At 38.1% G+C, this 15,510-nt stretch overlaps 1 protein-coding gene across 4 annotated transcripts in view; it reads left to right on the forward strand.

Annotated features, from left to right (window-relative positions):
* The window catches only part of LRBA (LPS responsive beige-like anchor protein), a gene marked incomplete at both ends in the record, with an annotated part of 768,451 nt that overhangs the window by 124,770 nt on the left and 628,171 nt on the right, over positions 1–15,510 (forward strand). For all 4 annotated transcript variants that reach the window (XM_079699415.1, XM_079699414.1, XM_079699417.1 and 1 more), the window contains 4 exons: positions 8,379–8,487; positions 8,796–8,948; positions 12,880–13,048; positions 15,363–15,442. In XM_079699415.1, the coding sequence (XP_079555541.1) occupies positions 8,379–8,487; positions 8,796–8,948; positions 12,880–13,048; positions 15,363–15,442 (511 nt within the window). The remainder of the gene's footprint in view (positions 1–8,378; positions 8,488–8,795; positions 8,949–12,879; positions 13,049–15,362; positions 15,443–15,510) is intronic.

Consider the following 15,510-nt stretch of genomic DNA (forward strand, 5'->3'; position numbering starts at 1 on the left):
TGACTGGTGTGAGATGTTATCTCATTGTAGTTTTGATTTGCATTTCTCTAATGATTAATGATGTTGAGCATTCTTTCATGTGTTTGTTGGCAGTCTGTATATCTTCTGTGGAGAAATGTCTATTTAGGTCTACTGCCCATTTTTGGTTTGGGTTGTTTGTTTTTTTGTTACTGAGCTGCATGAGCTGCTTTTAAATTTTGGAGATTAATCCTTTGTCAGTTGCTTCATTTGCAAATATTTTCTACCATTCTGAGGGTTGTCTTTTGGTCTTGTTTATGGTTTCCTTTGCTGTGCAAAAGCTATTAAGTTTCATTAGGTCCCATGTGTTTATTTTTGTTTTTATTTCCATTTCTCTAGGAGGTGAGTCCAAAAGGATCTTGCTGTGATTTATGTCATAGAGTGTTCTGCCTATGTTTTCCTCTAAGAGTTTGATAGTTTCTGGCCTTACATTTAGGTCTTTAATGCATTTTGAGCTTATTTTTGTGTATGGTGTTAAGGAGTGATCTAATCTCATACTTTTACATGTCCCTGTCCAGTTTTCCCAGCACCACTTATTGAAGAGACTGTCCTTTCTCCACTGTACATTCCTGCCTCCTTTATCAAAGATAAGTTGACCATATGTGCGTGGGTTTATCTCTGGGCTTTCTATCCTGTTCCATTGATCTATCTTTCTGTTTTTGTGCCAGTACCACACTGTGTTGATTACTGTAGCTTTGTAGTATAGTCTGAAGTCAGGGAGCCTGATTCCTCCAGCTCCGTTTTTCGTTCTCAAGATTGCTTTGGCTATTCGGGGTCTTTTGTTTTTCCATACAATTTTTGAAATTTTTTGTTCTAGTTCTGTGAAAAATGCCAGTGGTAGTTTGATAGGGATTGCATTGAATCTGTAGATTGCTTTGGGTAGTAGAGTCATTTTCACAATATTGATTCTTCCAATCCAGGAGCATGGTATATCTCTCCATCTATTTGTATCATCTTTAATTTCTTTCATCAGTGTCTTATAATTTTCTGCATACAGGTCTTTTGTCTCCTTAGGTAGGTTTATTCCTAGATATTTTATTCTTTTTGTTGCATTGGTAAGTGGGAGTGTTTTCTTGATTTCACTTTCAGATTTTTCATCATTAGTGTACAGGAATGCCAGAGATTTCTGTGCATTAATTTTGTATCCTGCTACTTTACTAAATTCATTGATTAGCTCTAGTAGTTTTCTGGTAGCATCTTTAGGATTCTCTATGTACAGTATCATGTCATCTGCAAACAGTGACAGATTTACTTCTTTTCCAATTTGGATTCCTTTTATTTCATTTTCTTCTCTGATTGCTGTGGCTAAAACTTCCAAAACTATGGTGAATAAGAGTGGTGAGAGTGGGCAGCCTTGTCTTGTTCCTGATGTTAGAGGAAATGGTTTCAGTTTTTCACCATTGAGGAGGATGTTGGCTGTGGGTTTGTCATATATGGCCTTTATTATGTTGGGGAAAGTTCCCTCTATGCCTACTTTCTGCAAGGTTTTTATCATAAATGGGTGTGGAATTTTGTCAAAAGCTTTCTCTGCATCTATTGAGATGATCATATGGTTTTTCTCCTTCAATTTGTTAATATGGTGTATCACGTTGATTGATTTGCGTATATTGAAGAATCCTTGCATTCCTGGAATAAACCCCACTTGATCATGGAGTATGATCCTTTTAATGTGCTATTGGATTCTGTTTGCTGGTATTTTGTTGAGGATTTTTGCATCTATGTTCATCAGTGATATTGGCCTGTAGTTTTCTTTCTTTGTGACATCCTTGCCTGGTTTTGGTATCAAGGTGATGTTGGCCTCGTAGAATGAGTTTGGGAGTGTTCCTCCCTCTGCTATATTTTGGAAGAGTTTGAGAAGGATAGGTGTTAGCTCTTCTCTAAATGTTTGATAGAATTCACCTGTGAAGCCATCTGGTCCTGGGCTTTTGTTTGTTGGAAGAGTTTTAATCACAGTTTCAATTTAAGTGCTTGTGATTGGTCTCTTCATATTTTCTATTTCTTCCTGGTTCAGTCTTGGCAGATTGTGCATTTCTAAGAATTTGTCCATTTTTTCCAGGTTGTCCATTTTATTGGCATAGAGTTGCTTGTAGTAATCTCTCATGATCTTTTGTATTTCTGCAGTGTCAGTTGTTACTTCTCCTTTTTCATTTCTAATTCTATTGATTTGAGTCTTCTCCCTTTTTTTCTTGATGAGTCTGGCTAATGGTTTATCAATTTTGTTTATCTTCTCAAAGAACCAGCTTTTAGTTTTATTGATCTTTGCTATTGTTTCCTTCATTTCTTTTTCATTTATTTCTGATCTGATCTTTATGATTTCTTTCCTTCTAACTTTGGGGGATTTTTGTTCTTCTTTCTCTAATTGCTTTAGGTGCAGGGTCAGGTTGTTTACTCAAGGTGTTTCCTGTTTTTTTTTTTTTGCGGTATGTGGGCCTCTCACTGTTGTGGCCTCTCCCGCCACGGAGCACAGGCTCCGGACGCACAGGCCCAGCGGCCATGGCTCACGGGCCCAGCCTCCGCGGCACGTGGGATCCTCCCCGACCGGGGCACCAACCCATTTCCCCCGCATCGGCAGGCGGACTCTCAACCACTGCGCCACCAGGGAAGCCCTCCTTTTTCTTAAGGTGGGATTGTATTGCTATAAACTTCCCCCTTAGAACTGCTTTTGCTGCGTCCCATAGGTTTTGGGTCGTCGTGTCTCCATTATCATTTGTTTCTAGGTAATTTTTTATTTCCTGTTTGATTTCTTCAGTGATCACTTCATTATTAAGTAGTGTATTGTTTAGCCTCCATGTGTTTGTATTTTTTACAGATTTTTTCCTGTAATTGATGTCTAGTCTCATAGCATTGTGGTCAGAAAAGATACTTGATACCATTTCAATTTTCTTAAATTTACCAAGGCTTGATTTGTGACCCAGGATATGATCTATCCTGGAGACTGTTCCATGAGCACTTGAGAAAAATGTGTATTCTGTTGTTTTTGGATGGAATGTCCTATAAATATCAATTAAGTCCATCTTGTTTAATGTATCATTTAAAGCTTGTGTTTCCTTATTTATTTTCATTTTGGATGATCTGTCCATTGGTGAAAGTGGGGTGTTGAATTCCCCTACTATGAGTGTGTTACTGTCGATTTCCCCTTTTATGGCTGTTAGTATTTGCCTTATGTATTGAGGTGCTCCTATGTTGGATACATAAATATTTACAATTGTTTTATCTTCTTCTTGGATCGATCCCTTGATCATTATGTAGTGTCCTTCTTTGTCTCTTCTAATAGTCTTTATTTTAAAGTCTATTTTGTCTGATATGAGAATTGTTACTCCAGCTTTCTGTTGATTTCCATTTGCATGGAATATCTTTTTCCATCCCCTTACTTTCAATCTGTATGTGTCTCTAGGTCTGAAGTGGGTCTCTTGTAGATAGCATATATATGGGTCTTGTTTTTGTATCCATTCAGCCAATATGTGTCTTTCGGTGGGAGCATTTTGTCCATTTACATTTAAGGTAATTATCTATATGTTTTTTCCTATTCCCATTTGTTTAATTGTTTTGGGTTCGTTATTGTAGGTCTTTTCCTTCTGTTGTGTTCCTTGCCTAGAGAAGTTCCTTTAGCATTTGTTGTAAAGCTGGTTTGGTGGTGCTGAACTCTCTCAGCTTTTGCTTGTCTGTAAAGATTTTAATTTCTCTGTCAAATCTGTATGAGATCCTTGCTGGGTAGAGTAATCTTGGTTGCAGGTTTTTCTCCTTCATCACTTTAAATATGTCCTGCCACTCCCTTCTGGCTTGTAGAGTTTCTGCTGAGAGATCAGCTGTTAACCTGATGGGGATTCCCTTGCGTGTTGTTTGTTGTTTTTGCCTTGCTGCTTTTAATATGATTTCTTTGTGTTTAATTTTTGACAGTTTGATTAATATGTGTCTTGGCGTATTTCTCCTTGGATTTATTCTGTATGGGACTCTCTGTGCCTCCTGGACTTGATTAACTATTTCCTTTCCCATATTAGGGAAGTTTTCAACTATAATCTCTTCAAATATTTTCTCAGTCCCTTTCTTTTTCTCTTCTTCTTCTGCAACCCCTATAATTCGAAGGTTGGTGCGTTTAATATTGTCCCAGAGGTCTCTGAGACTGTCCTCTGTTCTTTTCATTCTTTTTTCTTTATTTTGCTCTGCAGCAGTTATTTCCACTATTTTATCTTCCACGTCACTTATCCGTTCTTCTGCCTCAGTATTCTGCTATTGATCCCATCTAGAGTATTTTTCATTTCATTTATTGTGTTTTTAATCGATGCTTGATTCATCTTTAGTTCTTCTAGGTCCTTGTTAACTGTTTCTTGCATTTTGTCTATTCTATTTCCAAGATTTTGGATCATCTTTACCATCATTATTCTGAATTCTTTTTCAGGTAGACTGCCTATTACCTCTTCATTTGTTAGGTCTGGTGGGTTTTTATCTTGCTCCTTCTCCTGCTGTGTGTTTTTCTGTCTTCTCATTTTGCTTATGTTACTGTGTTTGGGGTCTCCTTTTTGCAGGCTGCAGATTCGTAGTTCCCGTTGTTTTTGGTGTCTGTCCGCAGTGGCTAAGGTTGGTTTAGTGGGTTGTGTAGGCTTCCTGGTGGAGGGGACTAGTGCCCGTGTTCTGGTGGATGAGGCTCGATCTTTTCTTTCTGGTGGACAGGTCCACGTCTGGTGGTGTGTTTTGGGGTGCCCGTGGCCTTATTATGTTTTTAGGCAGCCTCTCTGCTAATGGGTGGGGTTGTGTTCCTGTCTTGCTAGTTGCTTGGCATAGGGTTACCAGCACTGTAGTTTGCTGGTCGTTGACTGAAGCTGGGTGCTGGTGTTGAGATGGAGATCTCTGGGAGATTTTCGCTGTTTGATATTATGTGGAGCTGGGAGGTCTCTTGTGGACCCGTGTCCTGAAGTTGGCTCTCCCACTTCAGAGGCACAGCACTGACTCCTGGCTGCAGCACCAAGAGCCTTTCATCTACCTGGCTCAGAATAAAAGGGAGAAAAAGTAGAAAGAAAGAATTAGTAGAAGAAAGAAAGAGAGAGAGAAAGAAAGGAAGAATGAAAGAAAGGAAGGAAGGAAGGAAGAAAGAAAGAAAGGAGGGAGGGAGGGAGGAAGGAAAGAAAGAAGGGAGGGAGAGAGGGAGGGAGGGTGGAAAGAAAGAAAGGAGGGAGGGGGTCTCACACAGAAGCATACACATACACTTTCACAAAAAGAGAACAAGGGGAAAAAATCATAAATCTTGCTCTCAAAGTCCACCTCCTCAATTTGGGATAATTCGTTGTAAAAAGAGGAAAAGGGGAAAAAAATCATAAATCTTGCTCTCAAAGTCCACCTCCTCAATTTGGGATGATTCGTTGTCTATTCATGTATTCCACAGATGCAGGGTACATCAAGTTGATTGTGGAGCTTTAATCCGCTGCTTCTGAGGCTGCTGGGAGAGGTTTCCCTTTCTCTTCTTTATTCTCACAGCTCCCGGGTCTCAGCTTTGGATTTGGCCCCGCCTCTGCGTGTAGGTCGCTGGAGGGCGTCTGTTCTTCGCTCAGACAGGAGAGGGTTAAAGGAGCAGCTGATTCGGGGGCTCTGGCTCCTTCAGGCCGCGGGGGAGGGAGGGGCACGGAGGCGGGGCGAGCGTTTGGCGTCAGAGGCCGGCGTGACGTTGCACCAGCCCGAGGCGCGCCGTGCGCTCTCCCGGGGAAGCCGTCCCTGGACTCCGGCAGTGGCGGGCTGCACAGGCTCTCCGGAAATGGGGCATGGACAGTGACCTGCGCTCGCACACAGGCCTCTTGGCGGCGGCGGCGGCTGCGGCGGCGGCAGCGGCGGCAGCAGCGGCAGCAGCAGCAGCAGCTCCAGCGTCCCACGCCCGTCTCTGGGGTCCGCGCTTTTAGCCGCGGCTCGCGTCCGTCTCTGGAGCTCCTTTAATCAGCGCTCTTAATCCACTCTCCTCGCGCACCAGGAAACAGGGAAGAAAAAGTCTCTTGCCTCTTCGGCAGCTCCAGCCTTTTTCCCGGACTGCCTCCCGGCTAGCCGTGGTGCACTAACCCCTTCAGGCTCCCTTCCCTCCGCCAACCCCAGTCCTCTCCCCGCGCTCCGACTGAAACCCGAAACCCGAGCCTCAGCTCCCAGCCCCACCCGCCCTGGCGGCCGAGCAGACAAGCCTCTCGGGCTGGTGAGTGGCGGTCGGAACCGATCATCTGTGCGGGAATCTCTCCGCTTTGCCCTCCGCACCCCTGTGGCTGCGCTCTCCTCCGCTACTCCGAAGCTTTCCCCCTCCGCCACCTGCAGCCTCCTCCCGCGAAGGGGCTCCTAGTGTGTGGAAATCTTTCCTCGTTCACGGCGCCCTCCCACTGGTGCAGGTCCCGTCCCTATCCTTTTGTCTGTGTTTATTCTTGTTTCTTTTGTCCTACCCAGGTACGTGGGGAGTTTCTTGCCTTTTGGGGGGTCTGAGGTCTTCTGTCAGCCTTCAGTAGGTGTTCTGTAGGAGTTGTTCCACGTGTAGATGAATTTCTGATGTATCTGTGGGGAGGAAGGTGATCTCCGCGTCTTACTCTTCCGCCATCTTCCCCCAGCCCCCCGCAATAATGTTATTTTCGAATAAAGTTAGACATAGTGATAATAGATTTATCAGAAATGCATGTATTTTTATCTAAAATATAGTTTTAAAATATTTTAAATGGTTATGTAGCAGTGATTTCTTATGGTAATTCAGCTTTCCATATTTTTTTTTTTTTTTTAATTTATTTATTTATTTATTTATGGCTGTGTTGGGTCTTCGTTTCTGTGCGAGGGCTTTCTCTAGTTGTGGCAAGCGGGGGCCACTCTTCATCGCGGTGCGCGGGCCTCTCACTGTCGCGGCCTCTCCTGTTGCGGAGCACAGGCTCCAGACGTGCAGGCTCAGTAATTGTGGCGCACGGGCCCAGTTGCTCTGTGGCATGTGGGATTTTCCCAGACCAGGGCTTGAACCCGTGTCCCCTGCATTGGCAGGCAGATTCTCAACCACTGCGCCACCAGGGAAGCCCCAGCTTTCCATATTTAATTATTATTGATTGCTAGTAAGTAATTGAAATCTAAAATTTTTGATTATGTTACATAATAAGTGATATGGTTTTTAAAAATTAGATAATATATTTGGCACCTTTGTCTCCTTTGTTGTAGTGTTGGGTGTAGAAAAGGAAGAGACATGAATTCTAGGACAAGTTAATACAATGTTGGAAAGGATGTCTAAATGAATTTTTCATGGCTGTATAATTTAGTGAATCTATTTATAATAAAGTAATTATGTTTAATTATTTGAGTAATTTTAATGTTTTTCATTCTCCTTTTTTGAAATTCTTTTTCTAATTTCTACTTTTACATGCAACTTGAGGTTTAATACCAATGTATATATTTAATGATGTAATATTTTTTCCAGATTATTTTTAGGCAGTGGAATGACTTTTTTAAAGGAATTATGTATCAAAGCTAGTATTGACTACATTTAAAAAAATTAAAATAATATCCTTGACATATTGCTACTTAATAAAAGTTTTTGCATCCTTGTCTAAAACCTTTATAACAGGGCTCAGTTTTTTTTTTTTTTAATTAACTTTTCAACATTATTGGAATTGCTGACAGTTAAAAGTACTTTTGTGGAGGAGTTTGGCTGTTCTCCCTTTCTTTGTAGGAATCTCTCAAGACTTTTGAGAAGGACGTAACAGCCAACCTTATTCCATTATATTTTGAGTATCTACAGGTTGTGAGGTTGGGAGCATGGCTGTAGTCTTAACTACTTCACGATTTTTCTGTTGGGATAATGAACAAAATTCTTAAATTATTATTCAAGTACTTCAGTTTGTCTACAGCTTTACTTTCTTATTTTCCCCTTTATGAGCCCTATGCTCCATTCAAATTAGGCCAGTTTGGAGCCCTAACACATTTGGAGGCTATCTATCCTAGTCTGTTTGCTCCATATCTTTTCCTTCTATTTGGCCTCTAACCCTCCAAAATTGAATACACTTGCTCATCTAAGTTACATCCATTCTTTAGGGCTTTAATATACTTACGTTAGCCATTTTATTACTTGTTTTTGGACATTCCTAATTTTGCTCTATTTCATGCATGTTTTTCATATTGTTTCTAAGTGATTCATTTATTAATATATTTGTGATAAAGGATATGAACTAAATATTTGAGTAATAAATCCTAATCTTACATTAAATTTTAGTCCTAAAATAGTGTTGGAGGCAGTTTTAGTAGTGTCAGTTTCCTTGGAATAGAAACTTTTTATTAAGGTAGATGAAAGACTGCATCTATTTAACCCCTCTCCTCCCCTTTTTAAAAATAGAATATGTTTTTTCAAACCGTTGTCTTTTTTCTTATTCCAGTTCAACTTTGCTGGCTTTTATCATGGAGCTGTTGAAGAACTCAATTGCTATGCAAGAGCAGATGCTTGCCTGCAAGGGCTTTTTGGTAATAGGATATAGTCTTGAAAAGGTAAAGTATCAAATGCTTTACATTTTTGATTCTTAATTTGCAGGCCATGAAACTTAGTCTCCTAAGTGGTTGAGAAATTCTGTCTGCAAGTGTGTCTCCTTGGTTATATAAAATTACCTAAATTAAAATAACCTTTTGTTGTTTTAACTTGCCCCCACTGCTTTATTAGAGGAATGCCGTATTGAGTCTCATGGCATCTTTGACTTTGAGCATAATTTGTGGACCTACTTTTTTCTGGTATTGACAGCCTTTAATTTACTTACCTTGCCTTGTGTTGGTAGTGACCTTTGAAATATCTTCCTCTGCAGTCTTCCAAATCCCATGTCAGCAGAGCAGTACTTGAACTTTGCCTTGCATTTTCAAAATATCTGAGTAATCTGCAGAATGGGCTGCCCCTACTCAAGCAGTTGTGTGATCACATTCTTCTTAACCCAGCTATATGGATTCATACCCCAGCCAAGGTAATACGTATATTGATTTTGTGCTAATATGTTCAGTAAGTTTTTGTACTTGAGAAGAGTGATCATTATGAGGATTTTCTTTTATCCTTTTACATGCTATTATGTAAGATTTCAGTGGAATGCATTTTTTGACTAAATATACTTTTGCCAGTCAGTATTTTTTCCCTCCCTTCCTAAAGCAATATCAGTATTTCTTTTTTAAAAAAGCTATAGTCTTTATTTTCTGTTGTTAAATCAAATAAAATTTTATTTGAGAGAGACTTTGATTTATATTTACTAAACCAAAGTTGGATAGTTCCAGTGTAAATATAATGTTTCCTATGAGCTGTAGCTCTATTCTGTTGCAAATATACAAACATATATATCTATGTATCCGTATGTATGTATGCATACATATATATAAATACATACTCACTGCTCTCTCTCCCTCTTTTATACACACATATTCCTTCCACCGACGTGATGAGCTCTTGAGTTTAATTCTTACAGGAACAGCTGAAATGTCACCCTTTCTTGAAGGCTTCCATGCTATACAGGTCACATTTAATCGTTTTAATTTCACATTAATTCAAATTATTAAATACAGTCATATTTTACACAGTAATTTATTTAGTACTGTAACAGCAAATCAATTACATTAAGTGAACATAAGTGAATTTGTGATAAAATATATAAATAAAACCTTTGATAAATCCTAATGTTCTATTAAGTTATCCTAAAAATTTGATTTCCTCTCTCCCCCTCTCTCTTTTGGTTCACTTGCAAGTGTTTACCGTTGTTCAGGTTGGAATAACACATACTTACTCTAGTTGTCAGAAAAAAATGTCTGCAGACTTTTTTGCTTTTCTGGAGTCATAGTATCTTACTTTCAGCTGCTCTTTTCAAATGTTAAGGAGAAAAACAGCTGCTGACTCTGATTGCCATTTGGAAATAATCAAAGGAGGCAGCTGGAGGTTGTAGCTTTTTATCTCTGGGTTCAAATTTGACCTCTTTCTCTTCTATGACCCTCAGTCTTATTTCTTTTCAAGGATTGTTTCAAGTTACTTTTTAAACCTTTACTAAACACTTTGTCTTACTAAGCAGCATATTGTAAGGCTTTGGGCCTCTTTTGAAATGGTCAAAAAGCCTCTTCTTATGAGATACTTACTTGTAGGGGAATATTTAAAAATTTTCATTGTATTGTTTCCTTAAGTCCATCATATTATTACACTCTATTTCTTACCTTTTCCTTGTTAATAATTTTCTTTAATTTCCTCTTCAGAATTTGCAGTTGATTTGGTAATATTAAAGTTAACTTTTGTTTCAGCCTTCTGCTTTGTGTATGCATGAGGGGTTATATCTAATTTTATTATAAAGGTAGTTATAACAAAAGGCAGATGCAAAGTTTGTTTTGACCTGAAGGTCATACAATTTGGGGGAGGAAGGAGCTTTTTAAGAAAAAGAATACAACATACTGCATGCAAAATTAGGTTTAGGGTCTTGGAAGGAATATGTCTAGATGAGTGGGCATGAAGTTTAAGCTTCATTAACTTCATGGTAAATTCACCTCTGGTTACCAAAGTTGAGGGTATGATTGTATGAATCAATTTTTGCTTTTGGAAAAGGGTGCTCACAGTCATTTATAATATCCATGTTAGTTTGATCTGCTCAGAGACAGGCTTTGAAATGACCTAACGAGAGATGAATTTTCTTGTAGGTAGCAGTCTTTCATTTGCTGAGTGGCTACTTTATGCTGGGCACTGTGGATACAGTGGTGAGCAAGACAGATCTGATTTCTGCCCTCATAGAATTTAGGTGTAATGGGAAAGACAGATGTTAATGTGTAATTTGTGTGGTTATTAGATTATTTAAAGAGTGAAAGAGGAAAGGTTTATTCATAAGTAGAATATGAATAATCTTGAGGTCTCCAATATGTTGTTGTTAAATCCTGTTCATTTTTCTTTAACTATAGTATCATTCTCCGTAGACTGACTTTCTCCACTTCTCCATATCTTAATTTATCACTTTTCGTCAGAATCCTTTATGCTTTTAACATATCACTCTCATCAAATCATTTCTTAGCCTCCAAACTTGTAATGGTTTCTCGTTGTTTTCAGAATAAAGCATTAGGTCTTCACGCCAATTCTTTCTAGGCTTTCTTTGTGAAAAACTCACTTGTCCTCAGTGTCTAGGTGGCTACAAAATGTTATCCTAGAGCAGTGGTTCTTAATCTTGGCTGTCTATAGAATTAGTTGGGAGAAGCTTTTTGTTTTTTGTTTTTTTTTCAAACAAAACAAAACAAAACCAGAATCCCACTCCCTCCACCCTAGATTCTAATATAATTGGTCTGGGACAGGACCCAGACATCGGTATTTTTTAAATGTTCTTCAGGTATTTTAATGCACAGTCCAGAATGAGGATGGTGGTTCTAGATTTGGCGAAACTTTTTGTATCATCTACCATTTTCCCTGTTTGAAGTTTCCTCTTTTGTTCTTTCTACCTATTGTTCTACTCATCTTCAAAGGCTACCGTAATATCGCCTCTATTAGTGAAACTTTTCTTGACTATTTTAGCTTATCCTAAAATAATTTCTCTGGCCTCTGAATTAATAGTATTTAATAGCTGTATGGCACTTGTTTATTGCCACATGACCTTTCTTATGTTTCAGTAGGTGAGGTGTCTTTATTACCTTTTATTTTTTCACTTAAATTTGTGTATTTTTTATCTTCTCCATTAGATTTTCAGCTACTGAGGGACAGTGTCTATGCCACTGTATTTTCGGTAATACAGTGCTGCACATATAGGTGGAGGTAAATATTTTCTACATGACTGAAATAGCATGGTTAAGAATTTGAACCATGTCATAGAAAGTGCTGTGTATCCTCAGTGACAAGTAAGCTGGGCCTGTCTGTTTGAGCAGCAGTAGCTACATCAAAGTAATGTTATCTTTCAGCAAGTCTGTGGATTATAGCATATTTATGGTTTTCTAAACTACAATCATCTTCCAAGCCTCAACTTTAAGTGATTCAGAATCTGCCACTCTTTACCATGTATGATTACTGATTGACTCCCTAATTCATTTAACCTTGATTGTTTATAGGGCATGTGGAAGATACACAACTAATTTTTATCTTTCAGGGTTAAAAATGAAAATGCCTTCAGTGTCTGGGAAGGTAACATAAATGTTCAGTTGTAAATGATCAGGAGTAGTGTGGGTTTTGGCCAAATTTAATGCTGTACTTAGTATTGTTTAGTTTATAAAGTATTCTTGATTTCGATATGAAAGTAGACCAAAAGTGGTCCTTATTTTGTGCTGTTATGAGTACTAGAGTATAATTGTTTGTGAATTTTAGAGACTATAATTTTATAATTACAGTCTTTGTAGTAATGAGCTGTTATAACAGAATTCTATTTTTCTAATAAATATTTCTTAAGGTAGGCTTTACATGTTTTTATATGATTTTCTTTCTTTTGACTTTTTCTTACTTTTTTTTACTTCTACTTCTTTTTTTTTTCTTTTGAGTTACTCCAGCTGCTAATTTTCTCTAAAACAAAGACAATTTCTAGCTTTTGAAAACAACTATACATAGCATAAGTAGTAGGTTTATTATAAAGAAGTTACATAAGTTCATGAATAATTGCTGATTGCTAAATAGAAACCAAACAGTTTTTTCCATGGAATAGTGCTGCAAAAATTTGATATATTTGGGGGTGTTTACTTTATAGTGCTACTATAAAAGAAGCATTTGCCTGCTTTTATTTTATAAGGAGTATGTGTGCTTGTATGTGTCAGTGGATATGTGTTATCTGTTAACATGAATGTTATTATCAAGCTAAGCAGCTTGCTTTTTGGAACAAGTATGGTCCAAGTAGAGCAGCCTGAGGGTATTCCTGGAAACGGGTAAAATGCTGGTCAGCTTCTTTGATTTAGCTCTTCATTTTGATTCTCTAGGTTCAGTTGACACTCTATACTTATCTGTCCACGGAATTCATTGGTACAGTCAACATATATAATGCCATTCGGAGAGTTGGAACAGTGCTTCTCATCATGCATACACTGAAGTACTACTATTGGGCAGTGAATCCTCAGGATCGGAGTGGTATCACCCCAAAAGGATTAGGTATATCATCTCTATATATTACGTTATATATATATGGCAAATCAGGATTTTCTTTTTCTTTTCTTTTTTCTTCTCTTTTCTTTTCTTCTCTCTCTCTCTCTCTCTCTCTCTCTCTCTCTCTCTCATTCTTTCTCTCTCTCTCTCTGTCTCTTTCTGTCTTTCCCAATACTATTACACTCTTCTGGAAGTTTTCCTAAATCTCATAATGGTAAAAATTTTAAATCTTGGTGATAAATTTTAATAGTTTGTCCTAACTCGTGGTTGCCAGAGGTTAATAACTCGCTACTTTTACAGAAGAATGGTACTTTTGCTAGTATGAGTTGTTCGAGGGCAAATATGACTAGGATGATTTTTAAGGCATTGAGAATGAGAAGAAATTCTATATTAGCCACTGGTATTGATGTTGAGTCCAGTTATCCCAATGAGAATCATTGACAACAGTGTTGTTTGGGAGATGGAGATAGGATGGGGTAGGGAGTATCTGCTTCTAATAAATAATATAATGAATCTACAGAATTTCAGTAATTATTTTCCTATATAATCAGGACTAAATTACTGGAAGGATAGTGTTCACTGACCATGTCAGTAGTTCTTGGAGGGGGTCAAGATAAAAAGTTTCACAAATGGTGGCTCTTTTGGTTTTAAGTATTGCAAAACCTGCTTCAAATTGGCTTATATCATAAAAGAGGGTTAACCAGCTCATATAAACTGGCAGTTTCAGTAGGACTTGGTGCAGGGGTTCAAAATACAGCCGTTGGACCCAGTTTGTCTCCCTCAATTTCCCAGTTCTTCTGTGTTGGCTCTTTTCATATAATTTCTCTCTTTGTAGAGTGGCAGACAACCACTCTACCTTCACATCCTCACAAATTTATATCCAGCAAAAGAGCATCTGCCTGTATTGAGCATTTCCAGCAAAAGTTCCTTTTAGTCTCTTTGTTGCTCATTGGCTCGTTTGTCCATCTGTGTGGCAGGTATTCTTCAGATTGCCCAGGCACAGAGGTCCTTCTTACCTCCAGAACACATGATGTGAGTGTGAAGATGGGTTCAGTCCCTTTATAAAAATTGAGAGCTGTTGCTTGAAATCAGGAAATAGATGCTGGAGAGTCTAACAACATACATCCTGATTTTACTCAAAGGCTTTGGTTGTTCAATGATTTACAAAGACGAGGTTTCATATTTGTGTAATACTTTTTCTATCCCTTTCAAAATAAACTTGATTTATTCTCAGACAATATGCTAGCTATAATTTAGAAAGCTGTGAGGACATACAGAAGTTACATGATCTGTTTAAGCTGGAGAGGTTGTGGCAGATCTAGAACTAGGCTATAATATCCTTCTGATTATTTCATGGTGCTGTAGGTGTGTCATGTACTGTCCTAGGTGTTAGTATTATATTCTGGCCTTGATTTTATAACTGATTAGTGACCTTGGGAAAGTCTTATACTTCAAGTGAGAGAGCTGGACAAACTTTGCAATTGTATTGTAACTCTGTAACCTATTCTTTGTCTAGGAATTGTCATGTGGAACAAATTTTAAACAATTTTCTTCCTATTTTAATTGATCTGTTCAAGGTCATGGTGGTCCTATGCTTCGGTGGTCCAGGAACTAGCTGTAAATAGTGATTAGTGGGGGGAAAATTGCAGAAAATATGAGGCAGACAAGTACTTAAATTAGGATCTTAGGACAATGGGTGTTTGGTTTCAAAAGCTTTCTACAAGCTTTCTACTTGGGAATTGTATGTTTGAGACATGAAAATTGACTTTAATGTGAGCCATGTGTGACCAAGCACTTTTTCAAGAAAAGGAGGAGATGTCAGAGGAGGTCAACACAATGTTTCCCTTCTTCATGAACGATACTGTGTTGAGGTGTACTTTGAGCTTTTTGTATTAGCTTATACAGTGGTAACAACAGAAAAAAGTTTTTTCATACTAAATTCACATATAAAGTTTAGATTTTCTTTTGCTTTTTTCTTTGTAAACTTATGTTACCATAGTAACATTCCAAGAGAGTCTTTTAAAACTAAATATAAATTTGTTACCTCATTTTTATGTTTTAAAATTCCTTTGACCTTACCCAAAAACAAACATTTTCATTGTAGTTTCTACATAACCCATTTTGTACATTTGGAGCATTGTATATACAACTGCATGTGAGATTGAATGCTCGTCCTTCTAGAGGCATTAAACTCTTCAGGAAACTGACCTTTATGTTTCTTATAAATAGGTGGAAAAACTATTGGGAATGAGAATTTTATACTTAACTTTGAGGTTTTTGAAATACTCAGTGTGTGTGTATGTGTTTGTCTTTTTAAAAGATGGACCACGACCTAATCCAAAAGAAATGCTTTCTCTACGAGCGTTCTTGTTGATGTTCATTAAGCAATTAGTGATGAAGGTGAGTTCATATTTCTTACCCTATAGCATGTGTGTATTGAACTTAAAATTTCACATAAAATACAATCT

This window comes from Hyperoodon ampullatus (assembly GCF_949752795.1).
Source record: "Hyperoodon ampullatus genome assembly, chromosome: 1".
Classification (NCBI taxonomy): Eukaryota; Metazoa; Chordata; class Mammalia; order Artiodactyla; family Ziphiidae; genus Hyperoodon; species Hyperoodon ampullatus.